This window comes from Haliotis rubra, unplaced genomic scaffold (genome assembly GCF_003918875.1).
Source record: "Haliotis rubra isolate DU_JTF1 unplaced genomic scaffold, ASM391887v1 Scf215, whole genome shotgun sequence".
NCBI lineage: Eukaryota > Metazoa > Mollusca > Gastropoda > Lepetellida > Haliotidae > Haliotis > Haliotis rubra.
This window is the reverse complement of record NW_025766170.1, coordinates 459,187-483,949: the sequence shown is the minus strand read 5'-3', so window position 1 is coordinate 483,949 and position 24,763 is coordinate 459,187. Positions and strand designations below refer to the sequence as shown.

General features: G+C 39.1%; 1 protein-coding gene across 1 annotated transcript in view; it reads right to left on the bottom strand.

Annotated features, from left to right (window-relative positions):
• Positions 1 to 24,763, bottom strand: part of LOC124276898 (WD repeat-containing protein 7-like) — a 56,511-nt gene that overhangs the window by 20,845 nt on the left and 10,903 nt on the right. Inside the window, 11 exon segments of the mRNA XM_046712566.1 lie at positions 533 to 670; positions 1,204 to 1,287; positions 1,290 to 1,535; positions 2,816 to 3,011; positions 3,932 to 4,149; positions 11,604 to 11,763; positions 12,040 to 12,122; positions 13,161 to 13,332; positions 14,548 to 14,635; positions 18,524 to 18,550; positions 21,641 to 21,786. Coding sequence (XP_046568522.1) covers positions 533 to 670; positions 1,204 to 1,287; positions 1,290 to 1,535; positions 2,816 to 3,011; positions 3,932 to 4,149; positions 11,604 to 11,763; positions 12,040 to 12,122; positions 13,161 to 13,332; positions 14,548 to 14,635; positions 18,524 to 18,550; positions 21,641 to 21,786 — 1,558 coding nt within the window.

The following is a 24,763-nucleotide window of genomic DNA, read 5'->3' as shown; positions in this document are numbered from 1 at the left end:
TCATAAGAAAATACTTAAATTAACTTTTTCAAGAACATTGAAAATTATTTCACAGAAAGGAGGTACTGTTATAGACAAAATACTGTATAGACAAAATAAACAAAAGGTCCTACTTATTCAAGGTTGACTTTCTGTCAATTCTCATTACTGGTAATGTAAGAGAGAGTGCTAGTGATTCTCTGACAGAGGATCCCAGGTGTTGCACGTTTTAGTTGTTCACCACTTTGGTGAGACATACGAGCATGGATATCATGCTGACAAACTCCTAATCTTGGATAGGAATGCACAATCTTAGATTATTGGCACTTGTAAGAGACACAACTATGCACTAACACACTGCAGCACTTCAGATGACCACTATGCTGAAACCTACAAGCATGCTTATCAGGTGAATCTGAGATACAAAGCCACATTTAAAGGGCAGCAACTCTACACAGCTAACTGCAGTGATTCAGATGACTAGGTCTCCCTACTGTTAATGTTGAGGAGCATGAGGAGACACACGTAGGTTATAGTGATGAAGGTGTTTTACCCATGAGTTTCTGCTGTGTGTCTGACAGCTCCAGGCCACCAGAGGACTTAATGAGCTGATCCTCTGTCATCCCAATGAGTCCCCTTGCCTCCAGCTCCCCGGGGGACATGGTGGCATACTCCTCCGTCAACAGTTGCACTGCACAAACAACAACAATCTCATGGCATCTCATGCAGCATCAGTCAATCTCATAATACACGACTGAAGACAATTTATGACCGAAGATTTTAAAGTTTCTCTCCATCATGATCTGAAAGCCCTACACAAGTCATGTCAGATATATTTCCTTATCAGTTCCTTATCAGCCATCTAAAAGGACCCTTTTGACTTCTTGTTAGTGAAGTGAAACATATCTGATTTCTGTATTACAAAACCAAATGTAAATAGGCAGTTCCAAATGGAGAAAATATTGGTCACACTATGAATGAGGGATTTGGGCCTAAGTCCATGTCCTGTAAAATGAATATTCCAGCAATATCAAGGCAAACACAAGAGAAATTGGCTTCACACATTGTAACCTTAAGGTTTTCATCATGACAGATGCACATCTCAACCACAAGGCTACCTCACCATCTTAACAAAATATGCAGCAGGTCACACCATTCATGTCCAAATATTTAGATCATGAAACTGGAATTAATAAATATCCTGTAACACTTCCAGGTACTTACCAATTAAGGCCTCTGTGTCAAAGAAAAGCACATGAGAGTCAGGGTCCCTGGTGTTGGTCCTCACTCCTTGTATAAGCAGGGGTACCCGGTAGGTTTAAGCATCTCTGGTGGTGGTCTTTGTGTCAGCTGCTGCTGATGATGTTGGGCAGCTGCTTGTTGCTGCTGTAGTTTCTGCTGTGCCAGGTTCTTGAATGTTGCCAGATTCCGTCTCTTCAGGGCCTGTGCCAGAGTCAGACTAGGATTGGTCAGACTTTCCATCGGTGTGGCATTTTCATCACAGTTGTTGAGGATCTCCTCTGCAGTAATGCCATGGACAACTCGATCAAGGTGACCTGCAAACATTACGAAATAGAGAGACAGTGAGTACTATGGGTTTATGCTGTGTCAGCAATATCCTGTACAGTGAGTATATGCGATCTGACAATATTAATGCAATGTCACAAAAGATAACGGCTGAAGGCTGAAAAAGAAGGGCTGAAAAACATTGTTTCCATGCTGTGAAATGTTCACATGTTTTCTGTTCGATGAGCAAGTACATTATCAGGTAGCCCTTATATCCACATATCTGATCATTGTGCCTTTGAGTAAAACTTGTTTGATGCAATTCTACATGAACATTACAGGCTCAGTCATAAACAAAACTATTATTGAGACAGATAATGAATTGTCCCTGGTCACTATGCTTCATTTAACATCTGTCAGTAGTTCTATCCATTTATGCCACCAAAGCACCTGAAGCTAACCTGCTGAAGGAAACTGGTTCAATTCAATAGCATGGCCAAAAAGGTAAAGGATCATTTCTACATATTTTCATAAAAATCAGACACAAAAATCAGCAAAAGGTATATCATATACTTCTGGTCTTCTTCTTTTATTTATATTTTGAATCCAAACTGATCACAAAAACTGAATAACCTCCAATATGTTCTTGTGCAGCCAGTCTCTATAACATGCACTGACTGACTGAGTTTTGGTTTTTACTGAATATTCCAGCAACATCACGGCGGGGGACACCAGAAATGGGCTTCACACATTGTACCCATGTGGGGATTCGAACCCGGGTCTTCAGAGTGACGAGCCAACGCTTTAACCACTAGGCTACCCCACTGCCCCCTATAACATAACACACCAGACACTATGATGATTCTTGGTTGCTTAACACCACACTCAGCAATATTCCAGCTATATGGTGGCAGTCTGTAAATAATCGAGTGTGGACCAGACAATCTTGTGATCAACAGCATGAGCATCTATCTACATAAATGGGATACGATGACATGTGTCAACCAAATCAGCAAAGTCTGACCATCCGATCCCATTAGTTGCCTCTTACAAGCATGGGTTACTGAAGACCAATTCTAACCCAGATCTTCAAGGGTTCCAGACAGCATGATGGTCATATGGACTGATTGAACAGGGCTGCTGCAAATGTTCACAGAAATTGTTCTGTATTTTATTCAGCATTTAGATTTACAATTTATAAGTACTAAATGTATCCAATTCAGATGCTTGATGGGCATTTAGAAGTTGGGAGGTAACACAACGTATGGTAAGCTTTATCATCCAGCTTCAATGTAACTACATCAGACAACACATTTTGTGTCCTACTGACCTGTCTCCATCTGCCATACATAGACTGTGCCATCAGAGCAGCTGACAACCATGAAGTCATCCAGGGGGCGCCATCTGATTGTCTGAACTGGAAACAGGTGGCGCCCTGCCAACATGATACACTTTCTCTCCTTCAGACTGAGGAGAGCTACAGAGTGGTCACTTGCAACCGAACAAACAGCAGACAGGATCCGAGTCTGAAAATATTTAACATGCTTTATGGTAATACCAGCACAATGCAACATGTCTTGAGTGGTGTCTTGTATGCCGCTTTTGGCAATATCACAACAGGGAACACCAGAAATGAGCCACACATACAAAGGGGACAAAGTGCGTGACTTATGCGTGACACTAGGCTTTAACTATAGGGCTACACCACTGATACAATGAGGAACCATTGATCATTCCTCAGTGAGCCAGTCTAAACCTACATAGTAAAAATTACACACCAACTGCACCTCTGGTACAAAAGACAAAACCTTGTGAGGACCAGGGTGAAGGACTCTTTTCTGATAACAAACATGTTTCATTGCCACCTCACAAAAGTTGCTTACTTCAAGAAACATCCAGCTTACAAAATGACTTGAGTAAAATTAGGACTAAAATATAGAATTATACTCGATTACAAACATAAGTCCAGATATGCAAAGAACATAGTTTATTACAAGATCATGTAACAACAGAAATAACTAAATATGATTTGTTGACATCCTGTTTCAGAAAACTGATCACAATGAGAAGATGTACACAGGTTGGTGGTCCGGCTTATGTACAAGACATACAATTTTAACACTGATTTAAAGTGTCACATTACAAACTTGACTTATATATGAGATCGGCTTATCTTCAGTCATATATGGTGGTAAAAGTCAACACTACAACAAATAATAACTATAAAATATGAAGGGCAAGAGGAAGGGTATGAAACATTTCAGCCAGACCACAGGGATGGTTAGATGTAAAACTTGCCAGCTCCGACCAAAACTTATCCCATCTTTATATACATGTCTAAATTTAAACCCAACCGTTGGGCAGGTGATTTTGAAAATAACCCATCCCGGGCAGTCAGGCAGGCAGGTATTTCGAACGCTGCAAGATGCCTTCAGTAACTACTTACATTGCAGTTGCCGGGAGGCACCAACATCTGCGTGAGCTCTCCCCCATGTACAGTGAAGGTGTGGATCTTGTAGCCCGAGTTCATGTCCCACAGGATGACAGAGAAGTCAGCTCCTCCAGACAGCAGATGTTGGGGCTCATACCGTGTACTCTCGTTGAAGGGGTACAGCAGACATGTCACCCTGCCATCATGGCCCTGCAGGATCTTGGTGGGAATATCTGACAGGGAAGACATGGCTATCATAGCAACCACTCAGCAGCATTTTGCAGCAACTTTACAGGGATGGGAAGATAACACTTCAGTGTCCTTGTGTTTGTTTGTTGTTTAATGCCGCACTCAGCAATATTCCAGCTGTATGGCAGCAGTCTGTAAAATATCAAGTCTGGACCAGACAATATCATGATCAACAGCATGAGCATCAATCTACACAATTGGGTTACATGTGTCAACTAAGTCAGCGAGCCTGACCACCCGATCCTGTTAGTTGCCTCTTATGACAAGCATGGGTTGCTGAAGACCAATTCTTACTTGGATATTCACAGGTTTGCCCTTGTGAAGTATCTGCATGAGTGAATTACTGGTACAGACATGACATAAACTAAAAGGCACACCGATACATCAAGGACATGACACAATGCATATTTCAGTAATATAAGTGTGATGCAATTTCTTTCCTGATTTAGTACTTGATATTCATTATGTTGGGGCATCATAGCATTTGATTTTAAAATACAGATATCAGAGATGGGAAGTTGTAGGGAAGAAACATATGAGCAAAAGGAACTGTGATTGCAATGATTGTAATATGCACAAAATATAGAATGCGATTGTCAGAAACATCAACCAATGCGACACTACTGACCAGGAGTCTTGTAGTTCTTGAAAATTTGAAGAAAATTTGAAAACACTTCCACTCTGTAAACACGTCTTCTGTGTTGTCCATACAGAAAAATTATTAGAGGTTTTCAACAACTAAGTTGTGACGTCACAGCTAAGGGAGATAACTGCATAACTCTTTTAAGCATACCACTAGGGATAGCTATGAAATAGTTAAAATTTTCATTTCCATTCTGTATGTGTGCTGTGGAATCCACAGGAATAAGGCAACCATAATCCAGAGGGAATGTTTACGCCTATAATTGATTGTTATTGCCAACTAGATAATAAAAAGACCCATGTAAACTGGTTGTGAACAGTTTAGTTTTATTCACATCTTTTACAGCATCCTAATGAATGTAATGGATTTTAAGTATCATGGCATTGAGGTTGTAAATATGTAATTTTTAGAGTAAAATTGATATTTTATACTTATCCTGACTCATGCTCTTTTTGCTTGTCTTCTTCTTCTTGCGAACATAGTGGAACACTTGTATCTCCCTAATTGAAGCTCCCTTCAATGTAAAATCACTAATTAGTACACCACGAGTTACCTCCCTTCCACAAGCGCGGGAACGAGGGCGCCACCTCTACCCATGTGCCTCACTCTCTCCTCATATACTGAGCCCAACATTTGAATTTACAGGGAAATCCAAAGTGTTATGTGGGGAGGATGGGAGGGCTTACCTCATGAGTCAGGATAAGTATAAAATATCAATTTTACTCTAAAAATTACATATTTTTCCTCTTATCCTGACTCATGCTCTTTTGCTTGTAGAATCCTCACGGAAAGGGAGGTGGGAATATATAATACTTTGGATTTTAATAATTAGTGATTTGAACTGTGATGATTGTAATAACCCTATGGGAACTTCATAAAGGCACTGAACTGATGAATTCCTGCTGCTAACTTATCAGCTGCCATATAAAGGTTATTACAATGTACTTATTACAATGTACTTATTATGATAAAGTATATATAACATTAATACAATGCTTAAGACTAATAGACTTAAGCTTGTTAAATTGCTAGTATAAACTCCTTAGAGTTTGTTAGCTAAATTACTTTAAGATATAAACATAGTACTAAGCTTAAGATATGCTTAAACTTAAGCTAATTATATAATAGCAAAACTCTTTAGAGTTTGTTAGCTAATATACTTATATATGATATAAACATAGTGCTGAGCTTGCAAGATATGAATAAGCTTTAGCTACATATATAATAGCAAACTCTGTAGAGTTTGTTAGCTAATATATTTTTACAATATGAGTATAGTACTGTGCTTAAGATATAATTAACTTAAGCTACATATACAATAGGCAAAACCTCTGTAGAGTTTATTAGCTAATAGACTTATATTGTAACCATAGTATTAAGCTTAAGATATGATTAGACTTAAGCTAAATGTATATAGCAAAAACTCCTTAGAGTTTTTAACTAATATACTTTTATGTTAAAAACATAGTACTGAGCTTAAGATATGATTAAACTTAAGCTATATATATAAAAAGCAAAACTCCGTAGAGTTTGTTAGCTAATACATTTTATAATGTAACCATACTGCTTAAGATATGATGAACTTAAGCTAATATATAATAGCAAAAACCTTTTTAGAGTTTTGTTAGCTAATATACTTATATGATATAAATATAGTATTGAGCTTAAGATATGAAGGAAACCTTAAGCTACATATATAATAGCAAAACTCCGTAGAGTTTGTTAGCTAATACATGTTATAATGTAACCATAAAGCTTAAAATATGATGAAACTTAAGCCAAATATATAATAGCAAAACTCTTTTTAGAGTTTGATAGCTAATATACCTATATGATATAAACATAGTACTGCTTAAGATATGAATAAGCTTAAGTTACATATATAATAGCAAAAACTCCGCAAAGTTTGTTAGCTAATACATGTTATAATGTAACCATAATGCTTAAGATATGATGAAACTTAAGCCAATTAGCAAAAAACTCTTTAGAGTTTGTTAGCTAATATACTTATATGATATAAACATAGTACTGAGCTTAAGATATGAATAAGCTTAAGCTACCTATATAATAGCAAAAACTCCGTAAAGTTTGTTAGCTAATACATGTTATAATGTAACCATAATGCTTAAGATATGATGAAACTTAAGCCAATTAGCAAAAACTCTTTAGAGTTTGTTAGCTAATATACTTATATGATATAAACATAGTACTGAGCTTAAGATATGAATAAGCTTAAGCTACCTATATAATAGCAAAAACTCCGTGAGAGTTTGTAAGCTAATATATTTTTATAATATGTGTATAGTACTATGCTTAAGATATAATTAACTTAAGCTAATGTATATATTAGCCAAAAACTCTGTAGAGTTTATTAGCTAATGCATTTATAATGCAACCATAGTACCACGCTTTAAGATATGATTAACTTAAGGTAAATATATAATAACAAACTCTGTAGAGTTGTTAACTTATATATTGTATGATGTAATAATCATAGTACTGTGATGATAAAAAGAACTTAAGCAAATTATATATAGCATGTAGCTATTTAGTACTGTTATAAGATAAGTAGAAATCTGTAAGATTGACTTATCTTCTCCGAGGAACTGTCAACTATTGTGCGAGGACCCTGGAACCCAATTGGTGGATACCTGAGGCGTCCTTGACGGTGATATCTCTCTCAGATAATGGTTGGCAACCACCATATCGGATCTCCAGAAATAACCCTCCATAATTTCAAATAACATTTGTGTAGATCAATTGTAGAAGTTAGCTTCTAATATCATGAGTATTAGAAGCTCATGGAGGTCGGATCGGGTCCATCAGTCTTGTAGGCACATAGTATGACAGTTCTGATCCGCGAGATGGTAGTACATGAGACTTCAGTCTGGCGTAACTTGAATATAGAGGAAATAATCTGATGCATTTTTCCCTCCTGTTTGGTTCGGTGGAGATAAATTTACAGTGCTCTTGCTGGCCATCGTGATAGAATCATCGTATCATGAAGTCCAAGTATGTCATCCAGGCGTGTTCATAAACCTCACTTGTGAGGTGTTGGAGCACTATATACAGATCCCGGTTGGAGCGTGAAACTTCCGTTTTAATCCTCCAATCAGAAAGCTTAAGTAGGTTTACTCACCATCTAGTTGTGTTAGTAGTTTGATGATGAAATTCAGTTGTAGACTGAGACGCTGTGGATTTAGATCCACTTGTATTCCGTCGTCTAGGTAAATTCGCTGCGAAGTCCTTGACGATGTAGGTGCACAACCAGGTGTGTCTGTCCTCGTTGAACTTTATGTAAAATCGCCTGACTGCCGTGCCCTCGTCCTAACTTGACAGGGGAGGTCTCTAACCTGAAGAAAGCAGCCCAATCATGAAGGTTCAGATTAACTGGACTGTAAGGAGGCTTGCTCGTTCACTGATATATAGTTGTCACTTGTAACGTGAGTCTTGAACTGTGAACTAAGACCGACCTCTCTGGAGGTAGTTGTCCATCGCCGGTCCAATCAGAACAAGGCATTTTGATTCTGTAGAATACCAGCTGTGATGTCACCGGTGTAGCAGGAAAAAAAACCTTGTATAAAATCTTGCCGTCGCTTATATTAGCATAATCGCCGGTCTTCACCGTAACTTTCGGGTTACCCGAAAGTGACCACGTGTTCGAGGGTTAATGGTAAACGCTTGAAACTCCGGCCAAATACCTCGCTCTGTAATATTAATGCTGGGTAGGTTATTTTCCTGGCTGTCGTGAAAGTAACTTCAGTTTTGAATATAATTCCGACTTCCTTATATAAAGGTACAATAAACTTGCAAGTTGTCAGCTTGTAGACTGTATACATGAATGTATCGTCATAATTGTAGAATTAAAGCTGAACTTGTTGTACATATTACTTCTCAGAAACGTTGGCGATTATGAGTTATACTTACGCTGTAACAGGTTGCTGTTCAATTTCGATATTGAATTGTCTGCAGATCTGCGTAATGGTCACGCATGTAGATAATCGTGATCGTAGTGTGGGATAGCATATTCTAGCAATCTATAATGGAAAGTTGATTTCTGTGAATATCTATGAAACGTCGTTGACTAATTAATATAGCGGCGCTTCTGTGTTGTAAATAGCCTGTGCAATTGTCTTCGCGTGAAGCTTATAGATCGGCATATGGCATACAGTTGATAGACACTTTATGCGATGTCTTGAACGGACTGACGAAAGTAGCTATATATGACGAAAGTGGCTAGTATATGGAGACCTTGTAGGATACTTCCTCGGTGAACGCCGGAGACTTCACGAAGCTCTCGAAGTATCCCTTCTAGATCTTCTGGGTGAAGCAGACTTGGAGCCACTTAGCCTTCGCGACCTTCAGCGAAGGTATCGAATCAGAAACCCGATCAGTATATATATATGTAATTTTAGAGTAAAAATTGATATTTTATACTTATCCTGACTCATGCTTGCTTCGTGAACGACCTCTGTGTTCAACAGGATGTGGGTCGTGGCGCTTCTCCTCGTGGCGTCCCTTGTAACTGGTGAGGCTCTAGTTCCTTGCGGAGGCTGCCTGGGACTTCCTTATCGAAGTGTCTAGAGTCCGCTCAATATATGAGCGTTAGCTTCATACAGGGTGTGGTTCTTGCTGGTTCTGCATAAGTAGAGCCGAGTAGATCATCCTATCATCTTCAGAAGTCGTGTCACGCGAAATCTGGTGATAAGAATCTCATTGATCGCTTCTAGATCTATTAAGGCCAAAGAACATACGCCTCTGGCGCTTGAACTTACATGCCTTTTATGGTAGGCTGTGTCCACATTCTGTGGCACCGCAGCAATCGGGTCGATCGGAGGTAGGGTGACGACGTCTACATCGTCTTCCTTCATCAGGTATGTCTGCGCTGAGTTGCCACTCTTGGACGGTGAAGATAAATCTAGGTTGTTTACCATCCAATATCTTATCTCAGCGTCTCCAGAAGTCTCCATCATCTTCTGTACCAGCATCGGTGATGAGAGGTTGATGCTCTTCTGATGGTGACCTGTGTGCTGCTATCTCTATGTCGGGTGACGCTGCCGACTTGTGTGTGGTGACCTGCGAGGTGATCGACGCGTGGTGATGTACGTGGAGATCGCCGTGGTGGTGAGCGGCGTGGAGATCGTCTAGGTGATCTGCGTCTATGGGATGACCTTGAGTCCGCATCTGAGGATGAGGCCGAGGACGGTGGCGATCTCTCCGTCTTCGGCGAAGCCTTCGCGAAGACTGTACATCTGGGTCCTTCGTCGAGGTGGTCTGTGACTTCCTTCTCGAAGGCTGCTTCGTCGTGGCTGCTACGCTGACTGGGGGTGCCTCTGGGGTGTTGTCTGCGTTGCTCAGGCCCTGGGCTGGCTGCTTCTCCCGTCTGTAGTGGCCCTCCATCATGGTCATGATCTGCCTCAACAGCTCGTCTGGGATGGTCTGCGACGAAGTGGTCGGTGCCCTCTCTGCGATGACAGCTGCTGAGCCCTCAGGGAAGTCGCTCTGACATCAGTGTAGAGACATCAGGCTGCATGGCGATCTCTGCTGATGTCACTGGTCGCTTCTTGTATGCGATCGCCGGGGATGATGATCGGTTGATCATCGTAGAGGCCCAGTTCAGCGGCTGGAACAATCTCGGTTGAGAAAGTCCTAGTAGACTTCGTTGATTTCCCCTCAGAGGTCGACGCTGCCCTGGGGGTGCGAAGTCTGCGTTGAGTGTTGGTAGCGACGGGACCCTCAGGAAGATCATCGAATATCAGCGTTAGTACATCAGGCTGCATGTTGATCTGCGCTGACATCACTGTTGCCGACATCGGTCATTCTTTTGATGTACATCAGGTATGATGATCGGCTGATCATCATACAGGCCCAAATCTCGCGGCCCAGGGAACAATCTCGGCTGAGAAAGTTCTAGTAGACTTCGTTGATTTCCCCTCAGAGGTCGACGCTGCCCTGGGGGTGTGAAGTCTGCGTTGAGATGCAGTAGAAGCCCTCTAGTCTTCGGCTGCGACGATGGGATGTCTGGGGAAGCAGGACGCTTCTTGGAGGCGGCGGACTACGTCCCACGCCTCTCCACCACTCTAGCGGAATACCAGGCGGGGAGGGTCGACCAACAGCAGTAGACTGGCGAGGGTTCAGGTGTATCAGTCATGGCTAGACTCTGCATAATGTGACCTATCTGCTGCGCGTCTCAAACATAAAGTATTTATTTATTAAAGGCAGAATTGGATAAATTAGTACCGCTAACTGCCACGTGAATAAAATGAACATGGCGCTAGTACAGCTAGGGCATATTAAATGCGGATCAGCAGCAGAATAAAAAGCGTAATCTGCAACAGTACAGAATTTTCATCAACGTAATCCACAGAACAAACATGGCGTCCCGTGAATTAACAGTAGAAACACGCGACTAAATATCAATATATAATTGTTGAAGGATACTAGCTAAACCTCTATAGATGTCTATACGAGGTAACTAACTAAATATAATCCAAGGATATAGTGTGTCGGGAGACACAGGCGCTCTCACGTCCAGCTCACTGGGCGAAGAAGGAGAGAGTGAGGCACATGGGTAGAGGTGGCGCCCTCGTTCCCGCGCTTGTGGAAGGGAGGTAACTCGTGGTGTACTAATTAGTGATTTTACATTGAAGGGAGCTTCAATTAGGGAGATACAAGTGTTCCACTATGTTCGCAAGAAGAAGAAGACAAGCAAAAAGAGCATGAGTCAGGATAAGGAAAAATATATATAATGTATTTTGTCTAGGCCAAGATTAAAACACTACTCAAAGGACCTACTGTCCGCTTTGAGCGTCTTGGTGGTGAGAAGTTGCAGCATCACGCTCTGTGTTGCTGGGACGATGACGATGGTGCCATTGATGCGGCCACAAACCAGCTTGCCTTGTGATGGGATGTAAATGGTGGATGAGATGTGGAGGGACTGCCTGTTCTCATCACACTGATCACAAAACATAAACATAATAATATCAATATATAATCTAAGTTGAGCACCATAAGGCTAATTAATATCATTACTATGTAGTCAGGTAAATTTTCGTAAAAGGTTTCAGCTTATTCATGTTACTTATCACAATTCAAATAAAGAATACATGTCAATTTTAGCTTAAACAAATTTTCTATCGATGCCATGTTTGTTCACCTTAACAAGAAATGTTGAAAGCACGCACATGAAACCTTCTAGTTAAACGTGCCAGCCTGGGCACTGTGTACCTACCAGACCATCGAGAACTCCAGCAGGGGGCCTGTACAGACTGTCCCACACCTCCTGCAGAGTGGTCTTACAGCGGGGAGGGAGAGCTGCAAGGTTAGAAGACTAATGCTTAGTCTCTGAATATATATCATATTAATAGAAACAAATTATTCCCTTATATTAAAATAGAGCCCCAATGAGATGGGAGATCCTGAGGATATCATTTAGAGGTTTAGCATGGTAGATTGAGCTTGGTGGAAGGGAAAGTAGGTTGGAAGACACACATGGAACAATCTGTCACTTAGTCACTTGTCCATAGATTGATTCTTGTCCAGTATTATGTTGTCTAGTAAACTATGATCAAAATACCATATAACCAGACAGTGACTGAGTCACTGAGTCTTCCATTAAGCCACTGCTGCCTCTCATGACCAGTACTGTTTGCAGGGGACTTATTCTGACCAGGAAGACCATATAGGATCCAAATAAGTATTTTTTCTGAGATAATAATCCTTTAATCTCATTCTTTACAGTAGACAATCATAGTGTCATGACAATCATGCTTTACAAGCTGTGTTAGAATCACAATGAAGTGAAATGATTTTTAGTAGTTGTACAACAGATCAAACAATTTCTTTCCAAATAAAAGAAGTTTGAGCTGTCTCGATGCTGAACATGAAAATACATGTGCCAAGGAGCATCACCTCAGGGCTCCAGATAATTTTTCATGATCAGGAGTACTTTTAAATAGAGGAGTACTGGAAAACAATAAGAGTACATTTAGAGTACTGAATGGAATTTAATGGAGTATCAGTAATCTTGTGTTTCGTTTCATATATGCATAACAACATTGCTACTCTTGTGTAAACAGGTTAGATAAATACGTCTGTAAATTATTCTAAGACCGTACACCATTGCTGTGGTGCGTATCTGCTACGTATTCTAATTATTTCCTACCATATCATGTTTATCTGGAGCCCTGACACATGTTTCTTGGCTATGTTACGTATGTATTCACCAGGAACCATTCTGAATTAACTGTGACCTGAAATATGAACTGTTTCTAATTATTGTCATGTGATCCCCCTATCTGCATTTAAGCGTACATCTATGAAGCATCCAGTTGCTGAGTACATCATAAGTACCTGGCAGTCTGTCAAAGCTCTCTTGTCGTACAAGGGTCATCTGTCTCTCCGAAACCTCAGGCAGCTTCCAGATGACAACTCGCCCCTCCGAATCTCCTCGCAGTAAAAGCCTCCTGGGGACAGTCTCGCCATTGCTCCGGAAAAACATCATGGCTGGCGAACACACCAGGGACTGAGAGGAAAATGAGAAAACATTTATGCAACAATGTCTCATAGACTTTTTAAAACGTTGCAGGTTGCAAAGACATAACAATAAGATGAAGCTATATTTTCCAGTAAGTCAGTAATTTGTCAAACAAAGCCAACAAAGGTAATGAAGGTAGAGAAAAGGGCTTGTGCTTAACGCCATGTTTATTACTGAAATTGTGATGTTTGATTTCAGAACTGGCCTGGACCTGTTGTGGTGATGCTGGAGGTTGTTTGATTTGAGGACAGACTGTTAGGGTGATGCTGGAGGTTGTTTGATTTGAGGACAGACTGTTAGGGACAGACTGAGGTGATGCTGGAGGTTGATTTGATTTGAGGACAGACTGTTAGGGTGATGCTGGAGGTTGTTTGATTTGAGGACAGACTGCTAGGGCTGATGCTGGAGGTTGTTTGATTTGAGGACAGACTGCTAGGGCGATGCTGGAGGTTGTTTGATTTGAGGACAGACTGCTAGGGCTGATGCTGGAGGTTGTTTGATTTGAGGACAGACTGTTAGGGTGATGCTGGAGGTTGTTTGATTTGAGGACAGACTGCTAGGGTGATGCTGGAGGTTGTTTGATTTGAGGACTGCTGTGATTGATTGTTTGAGAGGACAGACTGTTAGGGTGATGCTGGAGGTTGTTTGATTTGAGGACAGACTGTTAGGACAGACTGCTAGTGATGCTGGAGGTTGTTTGATTTGAGGACAGAGGACAGACTGCTAGGGCGATGCTGGAGGTTGTTTGATTTGAGGACAGACTGCTAGAGGCGATGCTGGAGGTTGTTTGATTTGAGGAGGACAGACTGGAGGTTGTTTGATTTGAGGACAGACTGCTGGAGGTTGTTTGATGCTGGAGGTTGTTTAATTTGAGGACAGACTGCTAGAGGCGATGCTTGTTTGATTTGAGAGGTTGTCTTGACAGACTGTTAGGGTGATGCTGGAGGTTGTTTGAGGACAGACTGTTAGGGTGATGCTGGAGGTTGTTTAATTTGAGGACAGACTGTTAGGGTGATGCTGGAGGTTGTTTAATTTGAGGACAGACTGTTAGGGTGATGCTGGAGGTTGTTTAATTTGAGGACAGACTGTTAGGGTGATGCTGGATGTTGTTTGATTTGAGGACAGGCTGTTAGGGTGATGCTGGAGGTTGTTTGATTTGAGAATATTAACAAAACAAAAACACAGCATAGAAAGGCGTCATACCTGATCTGCATACAGATCAAGTATATAGTAAGCATGTGGAGATGTTGGTTGGTGCTGTCGATGGTAGTCAGGGCTGTCGGGACTTGCACTGAAATGAGACAAACAGAAACTCAATAAGCACTACGACAGTCCTGTAGATCACTTGCCTCAGCATTGCACTGTAAGAACATTTTCCAGGATCTTTTACAGTTTCAAGAATTATTCAGCAGCAACATGCAAGATGATGTGTGATATATATATATGATACTTATATGATGAACAAAAATATTTTCCATATTTAGTGACACTTATATCATATACAATGGTAACATTTCAACAGCTAAAATAGCTAGGAAACTATTACTACATATTACAGCCTTACTGCCTATATGCAGGTAAGCAGAAAGATCAAGCAGAAAATACTAGCAACCATTCAAGCAGCATGTCATACCCTCCCTGGTACTGATCCAAGAGGGTACTCCTAAAAGTTGTACCATCAGGCTACAAAGTAAACTCTCTTACCTGAGAGTCATATGACACCTGCTTAGTCATCTTCATGAGCTAATCATATATACCAAGACAAATTTATCATTACAGCCTTATTAAGTTTTCAAACACATGACACGGCATAGTATTTTGCATCTGTATATTTTTTAGCTAACTGTTCAAGGCCCCTATGCACACTGAGGGCCACAAGGTTGTATATACATATGATTTATGCTGGAGTTTAGTGAGCACCAAATCTTTATTATCATCATAACTTGCAGACTGACAGTAAAGAAATGTTTGCCTTTTCTTCTAAATAATAGTGAGTGAGTGAGTTGTGTTTTACGCCGCTTTTAGCAATATTCCAGCAATATCACGGCGGGGGACACCAGAAATGGGCTTCACACATTGTACCCATGTGGGGAATCGAACCTGGGTCTTCGGCATGACGAATGAACGCTTTAAACACTAGGCTACCCCTAGGAACACATTAAGAGAATGAAATAAAAATCATTTTACATATACTTCTCATATGTTAAATATGTTGTACACTTACTGTTTTCAAGCAATTCACTACAGGCATATGAACATTCAACTGTATAAGTATGCAAGCAACCTGAAGGGGAAAAATCCCAACTCAGACCATAAGGGATGGCTCAGTCATGCATTAACATTCAACATACCATGATTTTCTTAACAACTAAATGGTATGATGCGAGTTAGTTGGGGGTGCAGGGTTTGTGGGCGGGGCAGCAGTAGGTGATAGGGAAGAGGGTGCAGGCAACAGCCCCAGGAAAGAATAAAGGGCATTTTTTATAATCTTTTGTTTGCCCTGACTCGTCCATGTTTCAATTCAAATGTTAATTACAGACTTTTAAGGATATATTGCCTTACAAAAAGCATTTGAGATGAGACATTTACATGGCCTGGATCAGGTTATTGTTTAACGCCGCACTCAGCAATATTCAAGCAATATGACAGCAGTCAGTAAAGCATCATGTCTGGACCACACAACCCAATGATTGATACCTGAGAAAATATACTGAAGGAAAAAATAAGGGAACACATGAAAGCACAAGTGTTCTTTAATTCTTTTCCAGGTTTCTTCACAAGCTTTGTATTGCACTGTGGGTGAGAATCTGAGAATAAAAAAAGGAACACTGCAATGGAGTGGTGTTTCCTTATTTGTTTCCCTCAGTATATTTGCCTCTAGAGTAAGGTGACACACAATCAACCTGGTCTGACCACCTGATTCAATTGGTCACCTCTTGCAACTCTCAACCTGGAATTTCCTTTGGGTTTAGTGGTCAGAAGGAACATGGAACGATGTTCCTTTTCATTTATTTTCTTATTTATGTTACTAATGTTATTTTTTGTTAGCATGTTGAGGAGGAAAGCAGTGCTTTGGGAATGATGAGTGAGAACAGATGACATGATATGGGATGTTGCCAGGACAGATCAACTGAGCTAACTGAAGCTTCTTCAACAGACCATCACAACAGTAATTCAGTGTAAATTAAGAGTTACTTGAGGATATCATATGTTGACATTTCTATCAAGAAATCTAGTGACAGTGTCTATTGCAAAGCTTCAGTTGGCTCATAACTGAAAGAAAGAATGAGAGAGCCTTTCCAGTAGCTCAGTTCTATACAGCTAGCAATAATTGATACCTCTGGACTTTCTCATAACTCTGGTACTTACTCAGAACTTACAGACGGTGGCCTTGACCTTGAGTTGCAAGAAAGTCACGGTTAGTAAGGTATAACCCTACCCGAATCTTGTTTGTATTAGTGATGACATGAAACAATGGCCATGATGACTCAAGAATGATTCTACAGATGAGTGTTACAAACAATTATTCACCAAGAGGAAATGACCAAACATTTAGGCAGATTGTTTACAAAAATGGACATGATTATCAGATCCGAATTCTAAATATTCAAACCAATCAGTTTGACATTATTTCCCATTATCAATAAAAGGACACAAATATGTGAGTTCTAAATATTCAAATCAAACAGTCTGACATACAATGACCAATTATTTCCCATTATCAATAAATTGACACGATTATCTGAATTCTAAATATTCAAACCAATCAGTTTGACTTACAGTGACCAATTATTTCCCATTATCAATAAATGGACATGATTATCTCCAATAAATTGACCACGATTCTAAATATTCAAACCAATCAGTTTGACTTACAGTGACCAATTATTTCCCATTATCAATAAATTGACACGATTATCTGAATTCTAAATATTCAAACCAATCAGTTTGACTTACAGTGACCAATTATTTCCCATTATCAATAAATTGACACGATTATCTGAATTCTAAATATTCAAACCAATCAGTTTGACTTACAGTGACCAATTATTTCCCATTATCAATACCAAGGACATTTGACAAACCATACTGACTGAAACTGATGAGAACACTGCAGCTTCACACAAGGAAGAGAGGTAAGACATTCCCCACTAACAACTGTAGTTGTCTTCATAGTAAAGCTGCTGATGAGTACAAGCAGACAGATTCAATATTACAGGTAGAGGTTTGACAACAACTTTCTGAAATATCATTTGGGTACAAATGGAAGCAGAGCCACAGACAACTTTTTGGGTCATTGAGTTATGTACTCGCTTGTGTTCATCTCAATTGGGTATCCTAAATTTCCTTTGAGTAACCACATAAATTGTACCCACCTCACTCAGATTCAATAGGGTATTTTGCCAATTTTCATTGATTTTAAAAATATAATAAAGTTTAAATGTTATTTATATTGGATCTGTAATATGAGAAACGACAAGAGAGACTGCATGTTGCTAAGTTCATGTGTTGAAATAGAACCTCTGAATATACCTCAGTTATTTTATCTATGCACCGGTGATGGCTATGATTCAACATTTTTGTGTGTACGCATGTAAGATCACATTTAGTGAGTATTTACAAAAATTCAAGCGTACTTGTACGCAATAGACTTATTACGAATTGAGTTTTCACATAAATATTTGCGTAATTTACGCAGATACGCAGCTTATCTGTACCTCTGGGGAAGTCCATAACAATTGAGTCACTTGTCTGGAAATTATGTCCACATGCAGTTGATCTGTACACTATGCAGTTTGCAATGTCAGCTATAAAGCTTGTAACACACAAATGTAATAAATCTTAAAGAACATTAAACATAAACCTTCTTGTCACCAACTTCAACATTAACAGTGGCTATTTTTTATGTTTGTTTTTTTCCAACATGCTTCAATAATTTAATTGATTGTTAATGGGATATTTACCGTAGATCACAACAGAGACAGGTTTTCAGACATGTAAGAGGGTTGCTCAGACACTCAAAAGAACAAATGACAAGAAAGTTTTTAAAAAACAAAACAACTCAACTTCAGCATACACATTACAGCTTACACATACCAAAGAGAAGGTCAGTCTTCAAAAGATGTATGACAACACAATTGTAGAAATATAAAGTCCAAAGACAGTTTACATTCCTTACCTTGTAATTGCCTTTCCTTTCAGAAGACTAGTGTTCACAAAGAAAATTAGTGGGATTTAGTATCTATCACATGGAGAGCTAGAAAACCATTCCTTTCACACTTTCTCCCAGGATGAGAATGACCTGGTGGCATTTTACGCATGAGATGTTGTCACATGAGCCGACTTGCACAAAGCAATTGTAGAGCTATGACCATGGTAGCTACAAGTTGGTGTTGAACAGCTGGAAGTTCTCAATGTTCTCTTCAGCAAATGTCGAGCTGCATCACAATCCAGTTAACATTAGATCTTTCACTTCAATACAATGCCCCTCTGCATGAAGATCCAAGGACTACTATGCAGAAGATGCAAACAAACTTCGACCAGCCAATCAAAATGAAAGATATTTGAGTTCTTGAGCAGTCTTTACTATAAGGCAACTTTCTTAAACAAATTGGCTTCATTTCTTACAACCTCAATTCGAATATTGTAATCTGTGTCAAAGAATACTGCCACAGGTCTAGTGCACCCTAAATAGTGAATCCTCTAACATGTATAGCCTCAATAAAAACATCATGGCTTTGTGGTTTTGCATTCAGATTTTTTCAGTTCAATTCTTTTTCAAGACCAGAAACACGTTTTTTTCATCTGAATGCTTTGCTCATTTGTACTGAGAATTTGGAAGCCTCAACATTTATTGACTGAAACGCAAGTTCACCTAATGAGAGTGAGTATGATTTTACACCACTTTTAGCAATATTCCACCGATGTCACGGTGGGTGAGACCAGAAATGGGCTTCACACATTGCACCCATGTGGCAATCAAATCCAGATCTTTGGCATGATGGGCAAACACTTTAACCCTAACCCAATGAGAGGTGTCCTCAGATCTTAACACACAGGGGATCATATCAAAGTAAAATATCTGATTTAATGACCTGGGTAACATTAAGTAACTTTCTAGTTGATACCATGACTGACAATCCATGGCATTGGGCCACTACAACATACAAACAGAGCGTCACACACTGTAACGACCTAGTCATCATACTTGGCTCTAACAACAAGCCAGGGATACCGGGGCCTTGTTAAGAGAACAGTTCAGTGTCTAAGTGAGGAAGTTACAACAGTCATAGCACTACAATTGCTGCATGCAAGCCTGCTTCAGAAACAAAACAAGAATTGATGTGATGTAATCTGGTGATGTATTGCTACCAGTGCATCAGGGACTGTGAGACTGTGCTGTGATTCAGTGAGGCTAAACCTGTTAGTATTTCTTCCATTAGTATCAAGACAATATTACTCTTATTACAATGGATATATCAGTGAATAATACTTCCTTCTGTTACAAAACTTTCATCCACTGGTAATGAACTGATAGACAAATTGTCTTATACAAGATGAGATATGCAGGTTAAGTAGAACATGGTTATAAGGAAGACAGATGTAACATATAACAGTTATAAAGGCCATTAAAATGTCTGTGTTCACTATACAATCAATATTATACATACAAAGATGGTATTTGCAAATGGATTTGCAACTTAAAAGAGATCATAAAAACAATAGCATGTAACAAGAGTGACAAACTGCTCGCACTCTTTCAACTAAATTCTATCTTTGTAACAAGCTTTTCTTCATAGCAAAAATTCTTCAGTAATAATTTCCATCTGTGCCCAAAACCTTTGAAATACAACTCTAACTATGGCTCATAGCATCATTTCCAGTAGATTTGAACAGGCTTTTACACGTTTCAGGCTTGGGACAAGAGGCAAAAGTCACAGACTGGTATTCATGAAAATACCAATACAATAATGTTAATCTGAGTACCAAACATCCACCACCTTCAGCATGTGTTGCATAAGAATGGTTGCTTACGCTTCATTCAAAAATACATGGTAAGCCATACCAATCTTTTGAATACATACTTAATGGTAAATGTTATCAATAGTGAGGAATCCAACATGGCAGAGAAAGTTCTAATTTTTACTAACTACAGATATAAAAGGTGTCACAAATACATGTCAACTACTCTAAGGTGCTTTCTATAACCATGTTCTACTGTCACTATTTGTCACCATGAACAAGTTTCATCAAAGAAATCTTACAAACTTCTTTATTCACCCCCTCAGCACATACTGGCCATAACAAATTCATCCAAAAACTTAAACATAAGAATGTAAGCATGAGATATTTTATCAACATGCATTTTATAAACAAACCAAACTAAACAGATTGCAAAGCGACACAAAAAACATTCTACACCAAAACAGGCTACAGAAGGCAATGACAGCTACATGCTTTCAATTCCTCTTCATATCCTTTCAAATAAATAAATATCCCTCTTCCTAAACTGTCAAATTATCTACAATCTTAACCTGTTTCCCCAACAGAAACAAATGCAGTTCAAATGTTGGTATGTTAATGATTATCTTTTTTATGCTACACTACAGAGTTACAGGTACAAATATACAAAACTTTGCACTAATGTTTTTAAAGAAATTCCACAACAAACCATGACTACCTTATGGTATTCCCAGGTGTATATAAAATTGACAAAGAGGGTCCTTTTCAAAGCCATACTCAGCGAGACAAACTTGTTTTCAGAGATCAAGTTAATGTGATCAAACCTAATTCTGACTGACTGACTGAATTTGGTTTTATGCTGCTTTTAGCAATATTCCAGCAACATCCCGGTGGGGGACACCAGAAATGGGCTTCACAAATTGTACCCATGTGGGGATTCGAACCCGGGTTTTTGGCGTGACGAGCCAACGCTTTAACCACTGGGCTACCCCACCGCCCCTCAAACCTAATTCAAATGTTAATGAAACTGAAGACAATCTAAAAATATGTATGGCCTGTTGGATAAACTTTCAGCTTTGAAAGGGGTGCTTTTACAGCAAGTAACTAACTGAACAAGGTACTTCTTTCTTACACAGTGATCTCATTATTAGCCATCATCAAAAACAAGAGGCCACACTATCTGATAAAGATAGGTTTTCTTTCATGTAACATGGATGAGAACGATATAAAACAAGACCCAAACACAGAACACCACTGAGTCCTGAAATAAATGCCTATTCACCATCTTGAGAACTACAAATATGGGAAATTATCATTTTTATTCCATACTCACTTGGTAGGTAGCTTGTAGAGATACCCCTTGCCATCGTTGCTCCATACAATGACACGGTCAACGCTGATGAAGTCGCCACCTGCCCACCGTTCACCGACTCGGTTCGACTCAGAACACAACAAGGTGAAATCCCCAGCATCGTATATCTACAATGGATGACAGGTTTGCAACTATAGTCACCTGATCTACTTTCTACAGCGTGGAGACTTGACACTTGAGTGGGTACACCAGTGTATCACAATTCACTGTTACCAATATGATACATCACGAAGAATTTTATCAGATTTACAATACAAATCTTTGAAACTTTTCTCAATTTTGCAAAATGGTAGGGAAAAAAATATTTTCATGATCTTGTACACAGAAGAAAATCTTCAATCTGTAAAATGCCAACGAAACTTTTTCTTAATTTTGCAAAATGGTAGATAGAAATATATAATTTCATGATCTTGTACACATAAGAGAATATCTTCAAACTTAAAAATATAAGAGACTTGGTACATACAATTTTGGCATTTACATGATTTTAAACTTTTTTCAATTGTACTAAAAAGGTTGCAAATACGTTTGTGTGAAGTGACACAATGTATCATTCGGAAACTGTATGTGTGGTATCAACATCCATGTCTCAAGGTCATCTCAACACGACCAGCTCGGCCGACTCAAACAACTGAGTTACAACCCCCATACACAATGTTGGGAGGCTGCAATACTGACCAATATACGTGAAAATCATACTTGTCACATTATCCATTGAGACATAAATACATAAGAGCATAACAATAAGGAAAACATGAAAATACATCCACATACAATGAATCTGGTTAATTTGGTACAATATGATTAGACAAATTCATGTTTTAAATAAATGTATGAAAAAGAAAACAGTTGGCCTATGATGAGACACTGATTGTTTAAAATTCAGCACCAGTAAGTATCACACAAGATGGTTTCACATCAAGCCTACAAATAGCTATGGCCATCCTACTCAACTACCATGCACATGCTAGAGTTAAATCATCTGATTTACCCGGTAATAAATATTAATATAGGATACGTTTTTACAAATTCCTGCATCATTAAATAGCATTAAAAAAGAAAAGCATAAGCTATTGCGCTTGATGAGTTGTGAACAATTCTACAGGAAAACAAAAAATTGTTTCAACTTTGACACTGAAATTGTGTCTTGGTTATTGTCAAAGTCAAATACTCACAAATATTGATTTGGTAGAAATTGTGTAATTGAAACAAAATAAAAAGGAAGAAAGCAGTTTGTGGAAAGAATATCCAAGCTGTCTGTCATTTGTGCAGAGATTTCTGAACCACTTCGTATTCATACTTATCCAATCTAAATAACAATTTGTACTCCAAAATTACACCTCTCTGCATCAAAATATGACAAAATATCGTTCATGTGAGGTCAATATTTTCGTAAGCCAGACAGCGTCAAAGTGTGTTAATTCTTCGTACAAACGAAATAGCATTCAGAAAATCACACCTGACATCAGAAGAGAGTTTAGTTTTACGTCCCTTTTAGCAATATTCTAGCAATATTACAGTGGGGAACACCAGAAATGGGCTTCACACATTGTACCCATGTGGGGAATTGAACCCCGGTCTTTGGCATGACGAGCGAACACTTTAACCACAAGGCTACCCCACTGCCCCTCTGACATCAGTAGCTTATACATGAACATATATAGTTTCGAATGGAATCACAAAGACTGTATATCACACAGGTTTATCAATTTGTTAACAAACACATTTCATCAGAAAATTAAAACCGGATGCAATTTTAAGAAAAAGGCTACGTTATGAGCTGGTTATGTGAAAATTAACTTCAGACAGATGGGATTTATAGGATTTTAGAGAAAACACTCCGGAATCATGTTATTTGCAGGGCTCGATTTAAGAGATGTTAACCTACTTGCCCCAGGTGCAACCTAAGAACAAAACCTAGTTGCATCAGACAAATTCCAGTTGCACTGCTTTTATTTCAATATGTAATGAAAGAAATATGCTATCATTTAGATGTTTTATTCAGAAGTTTACGAACTCAAAAATTGACTTGCACCTGGTGCAAGTTAGACTAATAGCTAGGTTGCACTTTGTAATATTGGGTAGCACCCGTACAAGTAACAAAACACTAAATCAAGCCCTGATTTGTATATAATAAGTCTTTCATGCATGCTCAAATATGATTATATACATAATATCAGCAAGTGAGCAGGTTAGAAAATGTCAGAATCACGCTGAACTGGGTGTTTTATAAACGTCAGAACCACACAGAGCGTGTTTTACAGTTCAGCTGATGGTCAATCAAATGCCCAACTGTAACAGAGTATAAACAAGACATACAGTCCATTCAATATAAGGCAGTGGTCCTCCAAGGTTATTTACAATATCATAAACAGCTAATATAACTCAGTTCTTTAACTACAATGATATAGAACTCTCATATACCTAGATTTTTCTGTGATCAAATCTGTTTTTACAATTGACTGATTGTAACAGAGATGGACCATGGCATATCCTCACACATCCATCAGATTTGGTGACAAGGTGAGTAAAGGAGTTTATTTTTGTGCTACTTGTAGAAATGAACTTGTACCAATGTGGGGTATGGAATCCATAACTGGTATGATGAGCCAAGGACCTGACTCAACACTACACCACCACCACCTCTTACTTGGTGATAGAACACAAATCTGTAGGGAAATCCTAATACGCTCCATAGTATTACAATATGTAATTGAATCTTGATTGAAATCCATGTCCAATGTCCGTCAAATTGATGCAGAATATTCAATATATTTTGTAAAGGAAACTGAATATACTGCAGCACACTTGCTACTGAGTGTACTATCCATAGCAGATTTCATACACATCTATAATACATGTATGTGAATCATGTTAAATAGACATAAAACCTGGTTTTCTTAAGGGTTGAAGTGCAAGAAGTGGTAAATAAGTAAAATGCTCTCTTAGCTCTTTTACCCGTGAAGATCTACCGTAGGTTAGAATTGATCTTCAGTAACCCATGCTTGTCGTAAGAATCGACTAATGGGATCAGGTGGTCAGGCTCGCTGACTTGGTTGACACATGTCCTCATATCCCAATTGC